Raw genomic sequence first — 18,782 nt, forward strand, 5'->3', positions numbered from 1 at the left:
ATTTAAAAAAATAAAAACTAGCAAACACAATCGAAGAAACTGTTAAGATGTATGCCTTTACATGGATTAGACTATTTTTGAAGGATAAATAACAAAAAAAAAAATGTCTTGAAATTCCACCCATGGGGCTTTTTTGAAGCCCAATATCACCTTCTTTTTTCTTTCTTTCTTTTTTTTTTCTTTTTTTAATAAATACTTTGGTGAGTGCAATTGCTCTTGCCACTAGATGAGGTAGATCTCAATCTTGTCAATATTTGTGAAATAGTCTGCTGCACTTAATTTTGAGCCATGTCCACCAATAAATCACTATCTAATGATCAGAAAAATCTTATTGTTATTATGGTGTCCACAAAAACCGAAAAGGATAGAATGAATAAGAAGATTAGGCATATTCAATGCCATGAAGTTGTCACCAGATAAATGTTGAAAAGCTTATAAACACAAGTTGACAGACTATATAATGACATTTTGTTTATGAGGAACGATCGGAAGAGCCCTTTGACCGATTCTGCGGAATACAAATGATATCTACAATTACTCACAAATTAGTATCGATTAACCTCAAGAGATACCAGTTAGAATAGGGGTAGAAGGAGCATGGACCCAGAAGGGCCACGTGCCCCTCCTCAACGTTATAAAATTTATTTTTTAATATGTTTAAAAAATAGTTGTTCAATTTGCCCCCTTTGTATTTTAGTATGTACTTCTTTTTTAAGAAGTTCAATAATTTTCTCCCTTTAAATGTTTAATTTTATTCTTTTGATGATACTAGCTAATTTATTCTCTCAATAAAATACTTACTTTCCTTATAGGACGACCATCACGGTCCAAGTTGATGTCATGGTCAGGGTTGGGGGTTAACTGTACAAGGGCCGGAGCACAGTGAGGGTGGGGGACACTACTGTAAGCATTACATTTTCCCTTATTATTGCCCTCTCTGATTCAAAATCCAAGCTGTGTAGAATCAAATCTACTTAAAGAAGTGGTTCTCAACAATAATCCCACTAGTTTCATAGCTCTCTTTCATGCTCTTCCTCCTCTCTCCATTGCCTAAAGCTGCTTCTTTTTTTGCTTCTCTTGTCCTACTCTCAATCCTCTCAATTCCTAAATAAACTCTCCTTTCTTTCACTTCTTCTGTTTGGTTCCCAGTTAGGTCTCTTTCATTTTCCTTTTGTAGTTTTTTGCCTTCTTGTTGAGTTCATTGGAGCCTATACAAACCAAATCGTTTCTCTGTTGTCATTTTCTCTTCCCCTTTTTGTTTTTGGTACAAACCAAACAATAGAAATCTCCATGGCCATGTTTACATTAACATCAGCCTGTACCAACAATAACATCTCTCAAGCCCTCTCCTTAAATAACGACAACCGGTTCCGTGACGCCTCCTTTTCTTCTTACCTCAATTGCTCTGATGAAACCTGCATGCGCAAACTCGCAGAGTCGAGTCAAAACCTGAATTCCATCATCACCGCAATACCACATGAACACCTTCACTTGCGGAGAAAGGTGGAAGATGGAGAAATTGGTGTGTTTGGGGCAGAAAAGTACTTCAATGGAGGAATGGATGAGGAGAGTCCAAGAATTGCAAGCAATGGTGCAATCAATTACCGGCATGTGAAGAAGGATGAACCAGTTGATAAACAAAGAATTCAACTAGAAACTCCAAGTACCCATTCTGATTCAAGTTGGAACAGCCAAAGCGGGTTGTTACAAAGTGTGGTAAGAAATCCACCAAAGAAAAAGGCTAGCAAGCGACAAGGCAAGAGCCTCCTAGCAAGCCTCGGTTGTAATTGTGCTTGTAATGACAAGAGTTCAATCGATATTGATGATCATGTTGTTGAAAGCAATACCAAGAGAAGTGGTAAAGCAGTTGATTTAGCTCGAGCCAATAAGTCCTGGTTGAATCCCAGTGTCAAGGAAGAGATGCCTTGTACGAAGATTGATGATGCAGGAATAGGGTTAAGCAGAGAAGACTGTTTTAGCTTCCCAATACTGAATTCCAAGCCGGTGAAAGTGCATTTGCAAGAAGAGGAAGATGATGATAAAGAGAGAAAGTCATTGGAGGTGTTCGGCTCACCTGTCTTGCAAAAGAAAAAGAAGGCATTCAGCCTAGAAAGGAGGCTAACCATGTTGACAACATGGGATACCAATGCAAGAATGGAAGAGCTTGAGATTCCAGCGAGTTGTGATGGAACATACAATGATGATATTGAGAGCGATGCAAGTTCAGATTTGTTTGAGATAGAGAGCTTCACGAACAATTCCAACCCGTTTCTCGACAGGCAGGCATCAGATGGCATGTCATCGAGTTTTGTCATACCAACAACTTGTTATGCCCCAAGTGAAGCAAGCATAGAGTGGAGTGTTGTCACAGCCAGCGCTGCTGATTTCTCAGTTGTGTCTGATTGTGAGGACCCAATATCATCAGCAGCAGCAACCAAAAAGGCTCGGAAAATGGTTCCAAATGCCAAAGCTGGAGTAGACGGGGAAAGAGAGAAGCGGCTTACTGGAATTCTGTTGGGTTGTAAGAGTCAGAAAGCTGTGAGAATTGCAAGAGATGCTTACATAACTAATGGAAAGGCAGTGCCCGACCCACGAAGGTGCCATAGAACAGACTCCTTTGCACCGGTGACAAGATTCCAGGCCTTAAATTAGTTGACTGGCTTTTAAACAGTCAACATCTTTTGCATTGAGCAGCAAAGATTTTATGTTGGTGAAGTATGTTTTGCATAGTTGGATTGTAGTTAGTAGCAAGTATGATGGATATATTGCTAGTAACATATAGGCATTCCAGAAAATAAGTCTGTATTTCTTATCCCAAAAAAAAAAAAAAGAAAGTCTCTATTAGAAATGTTATATATGAACAGTCTCTTCCCTGTGGTTGAAAAACTCACAGTCCAGAATCAACTCTTCAGAAATTGATTTTTTTGGATGTATCCATTTGGTTTAAAAAGGTAAAGTTGGGTTCAAAACTCTGCCTTCTTCTTTAGTGTGAGTAGATAACTACAAATTAATGCTTTTTGGTTCTCATTTGATTTGATTCTTCAATAAAACTACTTATCCAGAATGAAAAAGTGTGGCTGAGATTCAATTAGTGTATTGTGAGCTCTATACCTAGAATGAATCTAGACCACTCATTAATAATTTTGGGTATGTGGTATTGGCCTTGATTCTTATGTATTTTTGTGGGTCTTAAACCCTGCAAAAATGTTATGTATCCAAAAAAACAAAAAAAAAAATTCCAAAATTTGAACTTGGTGCGGTGTGACTTACAATATGATCAACACATTTCAAATTCATAGCACTTCTCTATATGTGTGTATTTTTTCTTTTTCTTTTTCTTTTTCTTTTTCTTTTTTTTTTTTTTTTTTTGAGTTGACTTGTTGAAACTTGAGTGGATATTTCTGCAGGACCACAAGCAGGAGATAGGATGCAATTTGAACATTAATACATTCTTTCGAATGTCTGTAAGAAATTTATTACACTTAACCACCATAAAAAGTTGAACATGGTCTGTGCATTCTTGCTAGGATATGTTCTTTATAAACCTTGTCTTAAAATTCATTTTCATTATCTGATGTAAACTGTTCTCTCATTGTTTTCCTTCAAGGATTTAAGGGAAAAGAGCAATGCAATTTTTCCAGAAAAAAACCTCGTTTGAAATGTTGAACACACCCTGAAGCTTTGCTCAAACTCAGCATAATGAACTTATATCTACAATGAAATTTTATTTATAAAAAAATAAAAAAATAAAAAAAAAAACAAGGTACTCCAGCTCAGTTCATGATCAACTCAATGAAATCATTTGAGATCAACTCGAAAGATAAACAAACCAAGTTTGAATACATTTTTGAAGCTCATTAATTTTCAAACCAAACTTGAATGGCCTACTTCTTGGCTCATTTACAGCAAAAACAAACAATGTTTCCCAGCTAACTCAGCCCCACTATATTTTGGAGGAAGAATATTTGTTCTCACACCATCTTCAAAGCAAAAGTTCAGCCCCTTTGAACTCATTAATCAGTTTTGAAGGCCCCACAGTGATGGATTGGATCAAAAAGAAGGAAGTCTTGGGATGGCATTGTGAGAATAATATTAGTATAGTATATATTATGTGAATATTGTTTCCTATTTAGAATTGGTTTAGGTTTATTCTTTTCTATTTAGGTTTGGTTTTGGTTTATTCTTGCTTCCTATTTAGGATTAGATCTAGAATTGCTATATACATCAGATGTACACATTGTATTGAAACACAATTAAATATAGAGATTCATTCAGAAATCTTACATGGTATCAAAGCTTGGTTCGAAACCCTAATCTGAAGGATTCGAAACCCTAGCAGCCATCTCTGTTCGTTTTGTCTGGTTTGAAATCAACCTAGTGAGTTCTCTCTTACACCACGATTCGTCTGGTTCTTTAGTCTCTGGTTCGCTGCCATTGGATGTTCATCGAAGTCGTATTTGCCACCAGAATCACAATCCAAAGACAAGTTTGAGCAATTTACTCGTACAAGGGATCTCTCTCTGTCTCTCTCTCTCGCGACCTTTATTTGACTTGGCCTCTCGCTAGACTTCGTCTGGTTCTCTCTTATCTTCACCTTCAGCTTCAGCTTCAGGTTCTATCGACTTCAGTTTCAATTGTGAGACCCTTTTATCTCGCTAGTTGTGTCGATCGAAGATCTCTGCTTCGTTTATGTTGACGAAGCTCTCTCTCTCTCTCTCTCTTTGGTTATTTGTTCTTAGTTGACCAATGTTTGCTCATCTAGAGATAGTTTCGGGTTATTACAGTTTGACCCCATTAGATTTTAATTTATTACACTTCACCTAATCAGTTCGCTATTTTTTGTTCATTACAATGACAGATGATTAGATTCAGGCTATCAATTCTCTATATGTCTTCTTGGATTCTGTTAGGCCCAAGAAAGGGCCCTTAGCTTCAGATGAGTATGCTTTCTGCCATCAAAAGGGTCATTGAAAGTATCACTGTCCCAAGAAAGAACGTTCATTTGCTCTGTTTTCTCAGCAGTCTCAGCTACCGTTTCGAGTTCCCTCTCAAAGTACTTTTTTGCCTCCTACTTCTTATGTTGCATCTGCTCCGACTCCTGATCCTGACTTGGTTTCCTTGAGTGCTCAGATTGGCCAGTTTCAGCATATATTGTCTACCTCACAACCATCTTCATCTGCCTCCATTGTTCCCTTTCTTCATTCAGGTTTGGTTAGGTCTTCTTCAGGTATCTCTTCTTCTATTTGGATTTTTGATTCTGGTGTCTCTCATCATATGACTCTTCATCTCTCATTGCTTCATAATTGTACTCCACCTCTTTTTTTTTATTACTATTAATGCTGTTAATGGGTCTGTTATATCTGTTGGGTCTATCCTACCGTCTGCTATGTCTATTGTGTCTATTCCATCAGTCTTATATGTTCCTCAGTTATCTGTCAGCTTATTATCAATCAACCAACTTGATGTCTCTGGTTTTAGTGTTATCTTTTCTTCTTCTATTTATTTTGTGCAGGATCGGATGTCTAAGCAGCAAATTGGGACCAGCCGCAGAGTTTGAGACCTCTATGTGCTGGAAAACTTGCATCTGCCTATGGCAACCTCTTTGATTGCCTTTTTATCTTTTCAATTAGATTCTCTGTCTAGTCCTTTCTACTTATGGCATTCTAGATTAGGGCATTTGTCTGCTGATTGCTTGCGGTCTTTGGCTCAATGGTATATTGAGTAAAGTTTCTCCTAGTGAACTTACTAAATGCGGGGGATATAAACTTGCCAAAATGACAGTCTTACCTTTTCATAAAAGTACTTCTATATCTGATACACCATTTTCTTTAGTTCATACTAATGTTTGGGACCCTTCTCCTGTTCTCACCAAAGGGGATTCTGCATATTATGTGTCATTTGCTGATGACTGCACTCAATACATTTGGGTTTATCTTATAACTCATAAGTCTGACTTCTACCAGATATACTGTATTTTTTAGTCTATGGTCACTACACAGTTTGGGTCTACTATTAAATTGTTGCGATCTGACTTTGGCGGGGAATACTTTAAAATTGAATTCTGTGAATATTTGGCCAAATTGGGTATCATTCACCAAACTTCTTGTACTGATACACCTGTCCAAAATGGTTGAGCTGAGCGTAAATACTGTCAACTCCTTGAGACAGCTAGGTCTCTCTTTCTCTCTGCCTCCGTTCCGACTCCGTTTTAAGGTAAGGCAATTCTTACTACTGCTTTTCTTTTCAACCGTATGCATACCCCCCTTCTTTCTAATCAGTCTCCTTATGAGTCTCTGTTTTCTCAACTTCCTAATTACTCCCTCCTTCGTGTGTTTGGGTTTATTTGTTTTGTCCTTTTATCCTGTAAAGATAGAACCAAACTTAGTGCCTAGTCTGTCTTATGTGCCTTTTTGGTTATCGTCTCACTCAGAAAGGTTATCGATGTTATGAATCTATTTCCCGTTGCCTTTATGTCTCTCGCCATGTTATCTTTCTCAAATTCTACCTCACTTTCAGCTTCTTCCTTGCATCGCCCAATTTCCAGAGAGGATTTGGTTCATATTGATTCGTTTTCTTCTGAGGTCTCGTCTGATGAGTACATCTCCATAGTTCTTCTTAAGCTTGTTCCATATTCTCCTCTTACTTCACCTCTGGCTGCTTTTCCTCCTTCAGTTTCTTCTCCTCCTCCGTTGTTAATTTATTCTCATCTCAAGGCTCCTCTTTCACCGATTATCTCTGCCCCTACTGCCGATCCTCCTGTTTCTGACGACTCTAATCCTGCTGCACACCGATATCCTGCTCAAGCACGTCATCCTCTAAACAGGTTGGGTTGGTCTAATACATGTTTTTCTGCTTCCTATCATACATTTTTGTCTTCTATTTACTCTTTTTCAGAACTTCAGTCTTACAAAAAGGCCTGTCAGGATCCTCATTGGGTTCAAGCTATGGAGGATGAGTTGTCTGCTTTACAGAAAATTAGTACTTGGGAGTTGGTTCCTTTGCCTACTGGTAAGAATCTGGTTGGTTGCAAATGGGTCTAACAAGTCAAAACTTATTCTGATGGTTCTCTTGAGCGCTACAAAGCTCGTCTGGTGGCTAAAGGTTTCTCATAGGCGTATGGTATTGATTATGAGGAGACCTTTGCTCCTGTTGCCAAGATGACTATTGTCCGTACTTTTATCTCTGTTGCTGTTGTTCATTCTTAGCCTCTTTATCAGATGGATGTTAAGAATACTTTTCTTAATGGCCGTCTCACTGAGGAGGTTTACATGCGTCCTTCCCCTGGCCTTCACCATTTCTCTAGACAAGTTTGTCGCCTTCGACGTGCTCTGTTTGGTCTGAAACAGTCTCCTCGTGCTTGGTATGATCGCTTTCAAACTATTATTACTGAGCTTGGGTTTCATCCTTGTGCCCAGGACTCTGCTTTATTTCTTCTTCACGCCTCTACTGGATTTGTTGTGTTATTACTGTATGTGGATGATATGATCATTATTGGTTCTGACTCTTTTACTATATCTAAGGTCAAGCAGCATTTTTTTCGCACCTTTGAAATAATGGATCTGGGCCTCTTGCGGTATTTTATTGGCATTGAGGTAGCTTCTTCTCCCAAGGGCTACTTAATGTTATTGATCGTGTTAGTTTTACTGACACTAAGATTTTTGATATCCCCATTGAGCTTAATGTAAAGCTCAACACTACTGATGATGTTCTTCTGGATGATCCTACTTTATATCAAGAGCTCGTGGGTTGCTTAGTCTATCTGACTGTTACTCGTCCTAATCTTGCCTATGTTGTTCATGCGATTAGCTAGTCTGTCTCTGCTCCTCACTCCACACATTAGGCTACATTACTTCGGATTCTTTGCTAGCTCCGAGGTACTATATTTTAGGGTTTACTATTATCCTCTACTTCCTTTCTGGATTTGGTAACCTATGTTGATTATGATTGGACTAGTGATGTTACTGATCGCAAATCCACGTCTAGTTTATGCATGTTTCTTGGTGATTCCTTGATCTCTTGAAAAAGCAAGAAACAAACTGTTGTTGCTCGCTCTACTACCGAAGCTGAGTATTGTGCTATGGCTTATGCTACTGCTAAAGTTGTCTAGCTTCGTTGTCTTTTCTCTGACTTGGGTGTCCCTCAGTCTTCTCTGACCTCCCTTTATTGTGATAACTACAGTACTATTCAGATTGCACATAACACTGTCTTCCATGAGCGGACCAAGCATATTGAGATTGGCTGTCACTTTGTTCGTCAGCATTTACAGTCTAGCTCTATCTCACTTCCTTTCGTCTCTTCGGCTTTGCAGCTTGTTGACTTCTTTACCGAGACTCACACTACTTCTCGGTTTTAGTTTCTTCGCGGCAAACTCTCAGTGTTTTCTGTCCAAACACCTTGAATTTGAGCGGGGGTGTGAGAATAATATTAGTATAGTATATATTATGTGAATATTATTTCCAATTTAGGATTGGTTTAGGTTTATTCTTTTCTATTTAGGTTTGATTTAGGTTTATTCTTGTTTCCTATTTAGGATTAAGTCTAAAATTCCTATATATATCAAATGTATACATTGAATTGAAACACAATTGAATATAGAGATTCATTTAGAAATCTTACAAGCATGGCAGACCAAACATCTATTTCATATATCTACTTCCAAATGATTAAATAGGGTAGACCAGAGAAACTTTCAATCACAGTCCTAACTCTCATAATGAGGATGTCTTAAGCAGGAATGTGATTCAGAACGACACGCTTCATTAGTGGATTATATAGTCTCATCAATTTCGTGTATATCGTCTTCTGTAGTCAATTCCATAACCACCTCATAAATTGATATGGGTCCATGATCCAGTAGAGATCGATATTCACAGTTAGCAATCTTGAAAATAGAGCAAAAAATATGTCAGCATCAAATTGCAGAATATTTTTCTGTCAAACAGTTACTAACAAGAAAGCTACAACCCCTTATCTAATAAACAAAATACTTTCAGCCCTTGATAATAATAAGAAAGCATACTGAAAATTTTATATTTTTTTTGTTTTGGTCTTTCTGAAGAGAGATTGAAGAATAGAACACCAACCATGGTGTAAAATCAGACAAAATATGAGGCTTAGATATGAAGAGCTGCAATGTTCTGAAGTGTGGTTGGTTTCATTTGAGAAAATTAAGCATTGAATGCAAAGGAACTTGACCAATAGGCCAAAATACCAAGGGCCATCCCCATTGTTAGGAATTTGATCAATTCGCCTGGAAAGACATGAAACGCGTGTGATTAGTTCTTTCTTATATTTAGTTTGATACCGAAATAACTCAACCCATGTCTTGTAACCATAGTTAGGCCCACCAAAATAGAATGTACTGAAGCTTACCAAAGACCTTTGCACATTTCTAACAACACTTTAATGGCCCAAAGCCAGCCAAACTTAAAGTTGGAACAATTATATAGGACCATCAGAGGTTGACAGAGGAGGGAGCCATGTGAATGATGGGGTCATGAAGTCATATCCAAAAGCACAAGTAAATACATCATGATCAAAAAGAAAAAATGAATACATTTGTACTAAATTTAAAAAAAAATGAAAATTAAAAATGGCGTTTGGAAGAAATTTCGAGCGATGGAAACTGTTAGAATAAGTAACTGGTATATGTTGGGAATTTTCAAAATAACATGACGTTATTTTTGGTTTCTTTTCAAAAACTATCACATAATTTTAGAAAGTTTCTTTAAAACACTAGTCTAAAAAAATCACATGAAATATGTTCTTGAATAAGAAATTGCGGAGAAGGATGCTAGTGTGCATGCACACGCGGTATGAGTTGTGCAACAACACACTTTGCACTTGTGCCATGTAGGCATTTTCTTATTTTTTACAGAAACCAACGTGGTGCTGATGTGGCAATGTCCAGATCCAGGTGGCTAAGGCGAAATGGCGCTTACGCAGCAGCACAGTCAACACACCATTGTCAAGACAACCAACCTGTCTCAGTGATCAAGATACAATTTCAGTTATCGGATGACAATCGTGCGATCAAACGGAGACTCGGGCACCAACATTATAGAGAAGGGTGATCCAATGCATAGTATGAGGAAAGTACAATAATGTGAGTTAGGTTAAGTGTATCCAAAATGCACGGCTGGGATAAGGGTTGGATCCATCTTAGTCATGGACCCTTTGGAGAAGACAATATTTAAATGCTTTTATATATGGTAGGGTTAGTTCTAAGGAAGCCAATCCCCTTAGGCTGAGTGAAAGGAGTTTTCAAACTAATTAAAGTTGATAAGAAAAAGGGGTATATTTTGATGGAATAATGGTTCAGGTAATATATAAACCCCATCATTTTCTCTCATCCAAACATCTTTGTTACACCAAAAAACTGACAGACAATGAAATGAAAGGCATATACTATAGTGGTCCTTGATGAAACTATGACGACTCCTTAATAATAATGTAGGCCCCACTTTTATTATAAATAGAAAGTAAAAAAATCATCCATTTCTAAATGAAAAACTGAACCTGTAATAAGTAAACATGAAACCTGATCATGTAGTAAATAAAGCAACAAAGAAAGAATATAGAACATAGTTCTAAATATCGGCCGATACGCTACGTATCGGCCGATACGTATCGGAAAAATGGGGTGCCGCGACGGATACAGGCCGATATACCACTGAGATTAAAAATCGCAGGAGTATCGGCCGAGTCCCGGTACGTATCGGCCTGTAAGCGTTACACAAGCCGTTACACAAGCCGCGACGGGCCGATACTCACCGGTTCGGACCGGTACGGGAAAGAAAAAGTTGAAAAACCTTTGAAATGATTTTTATAATTTCACCACCGCGACACCCGATTCCCGATACGTACCGATCGATACTACCGATACCGATACTCCGCGATCGATACCGTTACGTTACCCGATACCGCGATTTAGAACCTTGATATAGAACCACTGTGAAGGTTACACAAAGATGAAGTTTAAGTGGTGTTTTGGGAAGTTGGTAAAAAATTGATTTTTAATTTTTTTAGCCAAAAAAATTAACTTTTTAGGTAATGACTTTGGTAAAAAAGCAACTTTTTTTTTGCTAAAAAAAACTAAAAGCTAACTTTTTGCTAACTTGTCAAAGCAAGCCTAAGTGTGCAAATTAAAACAACTATAGGTTGGAGATAATAATTTCTAGGATGCATTTGATATTGGGAGTTACTATTTCCGCACACCATATTATCATAGTTTACCCTTTTTATTGGGCAAATTACACTAACAGTCTCTATAGTTTGGGACTCGTGTCACTTTAGTTCTTAATTTTTTAATCGTGACACATTTGACTCTGAATTTTGAATTATGTTCCAAATAAGGACAATTGAAAATATTATTGCTTAATTTCAAGAAAAAAATCGTCAACTTGATAAAATATAAATTAATTGGACAAAAATAAATGTCAAAAAAATATTTGTAAATTTTAAAAAATTATTTCTACTAACAAAAGATAAAATTATGTAAAATTGATAAATTTTTTAGACATTTATTTATTTGTTTGTTTGTTTTACCATATTAATTTTTATTATGTGTTTAGATGGTAATTATGTAACGGGTGATTGTTAGAATTTTAATGTGTAATCGATATATTTAATATATAAAATGTTTTTAGTTTTGAATTTTTTGATTTAATAGATTTGTTTAATAATGATATCAAAGTTATTGTCATATTTGACTTTTAAAAAAAAATAGAATCTAATTTAATGAAAATAAAAACAATCACCCATTACATAATCATCATCCAAATACATAATAAAAATTAATTTGGTAAAATAAATAAATAAATGTCTAAAAGATTTATCAAAGTTTGCATAATTTTATCTTTAGTGTATAGAAATAATTTTTAAAAATTCAAAAATATTTTTTTAACATTTATTTTTGTCAAATTAGTTAATATTTTATTAAATTAGCAATTTTACCTTTGAAATTAAACAATGATATCTTCAATTATTTTTATTTGTAACAAGATTTAAAATTTATGATCAAATATGTCACAATTAAAAAGTCAAAAATCAAAATGACACAAGACTCAAAGTAAAAGGACCATTAATATAATTCACACCTTTTTATTTGGATATCAATTTCTGAGCAAAATTACATGATTCAAAAATTAACTTCCAATTCGGAAGTTGATTTTCAAACTTCCAACCGAAAAGTGGTGAGTTGAAAAAAAGTTGTGCATAAAAATAGAAGCCACCTTGAAATTAGTGTGGATGCAGCAGAGGTCGTCATCAATTTGTGGAGCGTCTCAAAGCTTTGCAACTTTAGTTGTGTTTTAGGTTCTTTTTTTTCATTTTTGTTTTTTCATGTTTTTCAAAACAAAAACAATGAAAAATTAAAAAACGCTCATCTTTTTTATATCGTTTTCATTTTTGTGTGAATATAATTTTCAAAAATTTGGGAGAAAAAATTAGTGTTTTTCAAAAAAATGTACAAAGAAATTTTTCTCCAAAGTAGCTCGCCAAGTAAGTTTTCGATGTTTAACAAAAAATAGAAAATGAAAACAAAAACAAAAAAACAAAAACAAAAACAAAAATAAAAAAATGAAAACATAGCCAAACGAAGAAAGTGTACATAAGCCCTATTTGGTAGAGCTGTGAAAAAACGATTATAGATTATAACTTAACAGATTATAACTTATAACTGTGAACATAAACTAATAATCTGTTTGGTGCAGTTGTGAGATTATGAATTTAAGCAGCAGAGTAGTATTTGGTAAATAAGCTGTAAAATAGTTTTTTGTTGTATAATTGTCATTTTTGCCCTTATAAGATATAAAATTTATGATTTCATTTATAATACATTTTTTTTTCATTTTTTTTGCTTTTCTTTTCTTTTCTTTTTCACCTTATTTTCTTTTCTTTTTTTAATTTTTTTTTTTCTTCTCTTCTTTCTTTGTTAATTTTGTTTAATTTATTAATTCATTAAAATTAATATTCATATTCTAATTTATATTAATGTTGTGATTTCATTACATATTATTTTTTATATATTCATTTTAATTATTTATATCTGTATTTATTTTATTATTATTATTATTATTATTATTATTATTATTATTATTATTATTATTGTTATCATCAATTTTCTCATCACTTATTAAAATTAGTATCAATTATTAATTATTATTATCATTATTAATTTGTTCATCAATTATTAAAATTAGTATCAATTTGTCCATCAATTATTATTATTATTATTTTTATTAATTTTTTATTATTATTTATTATAGTAATTCTTTATTAGTAATTTATTTTTAGTAATTCATTTGACAAATATTATTTATTATAGTAATTCATTTTTAGTAATTCTTTATTATTATTTTTCATATTATTATTATTCTTTATTATTTCATTTATTATTTTTCATTTTTTTCAATTTATATCATTTTTTTAGTGATATTTCATTTTTTCATTTTTAGTAAAAATATTTTATTTTTTCATTATAAATTAATTAGTGTCAATTAATGGCCTAATTAGTATCAATTAATAGTAAAATTAGTTTTTTTATTAATGGCCTAATTAGCATTAATTAATTTTTTTTCATTTTTCATTATAAATTAATTAGCATTATTATTTTTTATTCATTAATTATTATTTTTTTTAATTAAAAAAACACTGAACCTCCACACACACAAACACACACAAAAAAAAAAAACCTAAACTGAAAACCCTAGCTCCGACGCTAGGGTTTCAGATTGATCCACAGAGAAAGAGCCGTTGTCACACCGGCGTCGATCACGAAGAGGGAGAGAGAGCTAGGGTTGAAATGTTCATATCGCAATGATAAACCCAAAATTTTGTAACATCGATCATCACTACGGCCATAGCTCCGAGATCACGATGGTTCAGATCACGATGATAAAAACACAGAGAAGCCTTGCCGGAGGCCAAATCACGACGGAGGCTGTCACCACGGAGGCCAGATCTTCAGCAGGTCGTCGCCCTTCGCCACTGCGAGCCTCTCTAAGGCGGTGATTGTCACTCTCAATCGATTGTCTTCTTTCAGATTTGAATCCGAACACACACACACACACACACACACACACACAGAGAGAGAGAGATTTTGTTAAGATTTTAAAGGTGTGTTTGGTAACGTTTACGTTTTCAGTTTATATTTACAAAAATTTTATAAACTAATTTTTGTTTATTTTTTGTTTATTTTTACAAAAACATAAACTACAAACGCGTTTGGTAATTGACAAAATATTTTTAAAAAATTTAAAATATAAAAAAGAGTGAGAAATGGCGAGTGGTGGTAAGTGGTGGCAGAAGACGGTGGTGGAAAGTAGTGACGGTGGGTGGTGGGTAGGTGGTGGTGGGTGGGTGGGTTGGTGGTGGTAGCGGGTGGTAGCGAGTGGGTGGTGAGTGGTGGTGGCGGGTGGTGGTGGTAAGTGGATGGGTGACGGTGGCGGGTGGTGGGTGCTAGCGAGTGGGTGGCGGATGGCGGGTGGCGGTAGGTGGTGGCGGGTGGTGATGGTGGGTGGGTGGGTGGGTGACGGTGGCGGGTGGTGGGTGGTAACGAGTGGGTGGTGGTGGTGGTGGTGGTGATGGTGGTGGATGGTGGTGGCAGGTGGGTAGCGGATGGCGGGTGGTGGTGGGTGGTGGCGGGTGGTGATGGTGGGTAGGTGGGTGACGGTGGCGGGGTGGTGGCGTGTGGTGGCAGGTGGGTGGCAAATGGCAAGTGGTGGTGGGTAGGTGGTGGTGGTTGGTGGGTGGGTGACGATGGCAGGTGGTAGGTGGTAACGAGTGGGTAGTGGTGGTCGCGGTGGTGGCGAGTGGTGGTGGCAGGTGGGTGGCAGGTGGGTGGTGGGTGGTGGGTGATGGCGATGGTGGTGGTGGTGATGAGTGGTAGGTGGTGGTGGCGGGTGAGTGGCAGGTGGCTGGTGGTGGTGGGTGGCTGGTGGTGGCAGGTGGTGGATGGTGGTGGTGGCAGGTGGGTGGTGAGTGGTGGTGGCAAGTAGGTGGTGGTGGCGGTCGGTGGATGGTAGTGGCGAGTGGTGGGTGGTGGCGGGTGGATGGCAGATGGGTGGTGGGTGGTGGGTAGTGGTGCTGGTGGTGGTGCTGGTGGGGGTGGGTGGTGGGTGGTGGTGGCGAAAGACGGTGGTGGAAAATGGTGGCGGGTGGTGGCTAGTGTTGGGTGGTAAAAAAAAAAAAAAAAAATTGAAAACTCAAAATGGAAACACATTTTTTGTGTTTTCATTTTTTAGCCAAATTTATAAACTGAGACCACTTATTTATAAATCAAAAATTTTATCAAACAAGTTTTTATTTGAGTTTTTTAAATTTTTGTAAATATAAACAGAAAACTGAAAACGTAAGTGTTACCAAACGGCACCTAAATATTTTAATATTTAAATATGTTACGATTTTTTTAATTTTTAAATTTTTTGAATATTTTTAAATATTTTAATTTCAAAATATTACGATTTTAATCTTTTAAATTTTAAAATATTTTATAAAATTAAATTCAAACTCTATTTTATAAAAATATTTTTAAATATTTTAATTTTTTTTGTTATGTATTTGGTTACGATTTGAGTGTAGAGTTGTAAAAGTAGTATGGAGTTTCAAATTATGTGTTTGGTTATGAGTTTTAAAAATAATTTCTTAATTGAGTTTTGTTTTATGTGTTTGGTTACGATTTGAGTGTAGAGTTGTTTTTAAATTTAAAATATTAACATTTTAAATTATTTAAATTTTTTGAATATTTATTTTAATTTTTTACTTATTAAATTTTTTAGATTATTTAAATTATTTAAATATTTATGATTTAAATTTTTTGAATATTTATTTTGAAAAAAAAAATTATTTTCTTTGCAGTATTTTCAATTAAAAAATTGATTAATGTTATTTTCTGTTAATAATAAATTTTTTAATTAAATTTTAAAAAGAGTTTGGTTATGAGTGTTTATCAGAATTTTCAATAGTGTGAAAGTAGTATGTTTTGTTATGAGTTATAACAATTTGAATTAAGTTTTAAAAACTCTTTCCAAAACTCATAATCAAACAAATTTTCTTACTTCACATGTCAAATCAAACTTTCAAAACTCAATTTCACACTCAATTCAAAACTCAATTCAACACTTTATTCAAAAACCATAACCAAACAAATTTTCTACACTCAAATCATAATTTTACAACTCATAAACTCAAAATACAACTCATACTCCCAAATTATATTTACAAAACTCTACCAAACAGAGCCTTAGTGTTTTCCAAAAAAATGTACAAAGAAATTTTTCTCCAAAGTAGCTCGCCAAGTAAGTTTTCGATGTTTAACAAAAAATAGAAAATGAAAACAAAAACAAAAAAATAAAATCAAAAACAAAAAAATGAAAACATAGCCAAACGGAGAAAGTATACATAGGCCCCATTTGGTAGAGCTGTGAGAAAACGATTATAGATTATATCTTAATAAATTATAACTTATAGCTATGAACATAAGCTGCTAACATATTTGGTGCAGCTGTGAGATTATGAATTTAAGCAGCAGAGTAGTATTTGGTAAATAAACTGTAAAATAATTTTTTGTTGTATAATTGTCATTTTTGCCCTTATAAGATATAAAATTTATGATTTCATTTATAATACATTTTTTTTCATTTTATTTTATTTTATTTTCTTTTCTTTTTCACCTTATTTTCTTTTCTTTTTTTAATTTTTTTTTTCTTCTCTTCTTTCTTTGTTAATTTTGTTTAATTTATTAATTCATTAAAATTAATATTCATGTTCTAATTTATATTAATGTTGTGATTTCATTACATATTATTTTTTATAAATTCATTTTAATTATTTATATCTGTATTTATTATTATTATTATTATTATTATTATTATTATTATTATTATTATTATTATTATTATTATTATTATTATTATTATTATTATCAATTTGCTCATCAATTATTAAAATTAGTATCAATTATTAATTATTATTATCATTATTAATTTGTTCATCAATTATTAAAATTAGTATCAATTTGTCCATCAATTATTATTATTATTATTATTATTATTATTATTATTATTATTATAGTAATTCTTTATTAGTAATTCATTTTTAGTAATTCTTTATTATTTTTTTTCATATTACTATTATTCTTTATTAATTCATTTATTATTTTTCATTTTTTTCAATTTATATCATTTTTTAGTGATATTTCATTTTTTCATTTTTAGTAAAAATATTTCATTTTTTCATTATAAATTAAATAGTGTCAATTAATGGCCTAATTAGCATCAATTAATAGTAAAATTATTTTTTTCTCATTAATGGCCTAATTAGCATTAATTAATTTTTTTTCATTTTTTCATTATAAATTACTTAGCATTATTATTTTTTATTCATTAATTATTATTTTTTTAATTAAAAAAACACTTAACCTCCACACACACACACACACACACACAAAAAAAAACCTAAACTGAAAACCCTAGCTCCGGCGCTAGGGTTTCAGATTGATCCACAAAAAAAGAGCCGTTGTCACACCGGCGTCGATCACGAAGAGGGAGAGAAAGCTAGGGTTGAAATGTTCAGATCGCGATGATAAACCCAAAATTTGGTAACATCTTCGATCATCACTACAGCCATAGCTCCGAGACCACGATGGTTCAAATCACGATGATAAAAACACAGAGAAGCCTTGCCGGAGGCCAGATCGTGACAGAGGTTGTCACGACGGAGGCCAGATCTTCAGCAAACTGTCACCCTTCGCCACCGCGAGCCTCTCTAAGGCGGTGATTGTCACTCTCAATCGATTGTCTTCCTTCAGATTTGAATCCGAACACACACACACACACAATGAGAGAGAGAGATTTTGTTAAGATTTTAAATATTTTAATGTTTAAATATGTTACGATTTTTTTAATTTTTAAATTTTTTGAATATTTTAACTTCAAAATATTACGATTTTAATTTTATAAATTTTAAACTATTTTATAAAAATAAATTCAAACTCGATTTTATAAAAATATTTTTAAATATTTTAATTTTTTTTTTATGTATTTAGTTACGATTTGAGTGTAGAGTTGTGAAAGTAATATGGAGTTTCAAATTATGTGTTTGGTTATGAGTTTTAAAAATAATTTCTTAATTGAGTTTTGTTTTATGTGTTTGGTTACGATTTGAGTGTAGAGTTGCTTTTAAATTTAAAATATTAACATTTTTAATTATTTAAATTTTTTGAATATTTATTTTAATTTTTTACTTATTAAATTTTTTAGATTATTTAAATTATTTAAATATTTATGATTTAAATTTTTTGAATATTTATTTTGAAAAAAAATTATTTCCTTTGTAGTATTTTCAATTAAAAAATTGATTAATGTTATTTTCTGTTAATAATAAATTTTTTTAATTGAATTTTAAAAAGAGTTTGGTTATGAGTGTTGGTCAGAATTTTTAATAGTGTGAAAGTAGTATGTTTTGTTATGAGTTATAACAATTTGAATTAAGTTTTAAAAATTCTTTCCAAAACTCATAACTAAACAAATTTTCTTATTTCACATGTTAAATCAAACTTTCAAAACTCAATTTCACACTCAATTCAACACTCTATTCAAAAACCATAACCAAACAAATTTTCTACATTCAAATTATAATTTTACAATTCACAAACTCAAAATACAACTCATACTCTCAAATCATATTTACAAAATTCTACCAAACAGAGCCTTAGTGTTTTCCAAGAAAACGTACAAAGAAATTTTTCTCCAGAGTAGCTCGCCAAGTAAGTTTTCGATGTT

General features: G+C 33.6%; 1 protein-coding gene across 1 annotated transcript; it reads left to right on the plus strand.

Moving 5' to 3' along the window:
• Nucleotides 1-769: 769 nt before the first annotated feature.
• On the plus strand, nt 770-2,969 carry LOC114288184 (protein PHYTOCHROME KINASE SUBSTRATE 1). Its single transcript, XM_028231667.2, has one exon. It carries the CDS (start codon nt 1,291-1,293, stop codon nt 2,650-2,652), a length of 1,362 nt encoding a protein of 453 aa, XP_028087468.2. The 5' UTR covers nt 770-1,290; the 3' UTR covers nt 2,653-2,969.
• The last annotated feature ends 15,813 nt before the right edge of the window (nt 2,970-18,782 follow it).

Source organism: Camellia sinensis, chromosome 11, assembly GCF_055761805.1.
Source record: "Camellia sinensis isolate YWXY chromosome 11, ASM5576180v1, whole genome shotgun sequence".
Classification (NCBI taxonomy): Eukaryota; Viridiplantae; Streptophyta; class Magnoliopsida; order Ericales; family Theaceae; genus Camellia; species Camellia sinensis.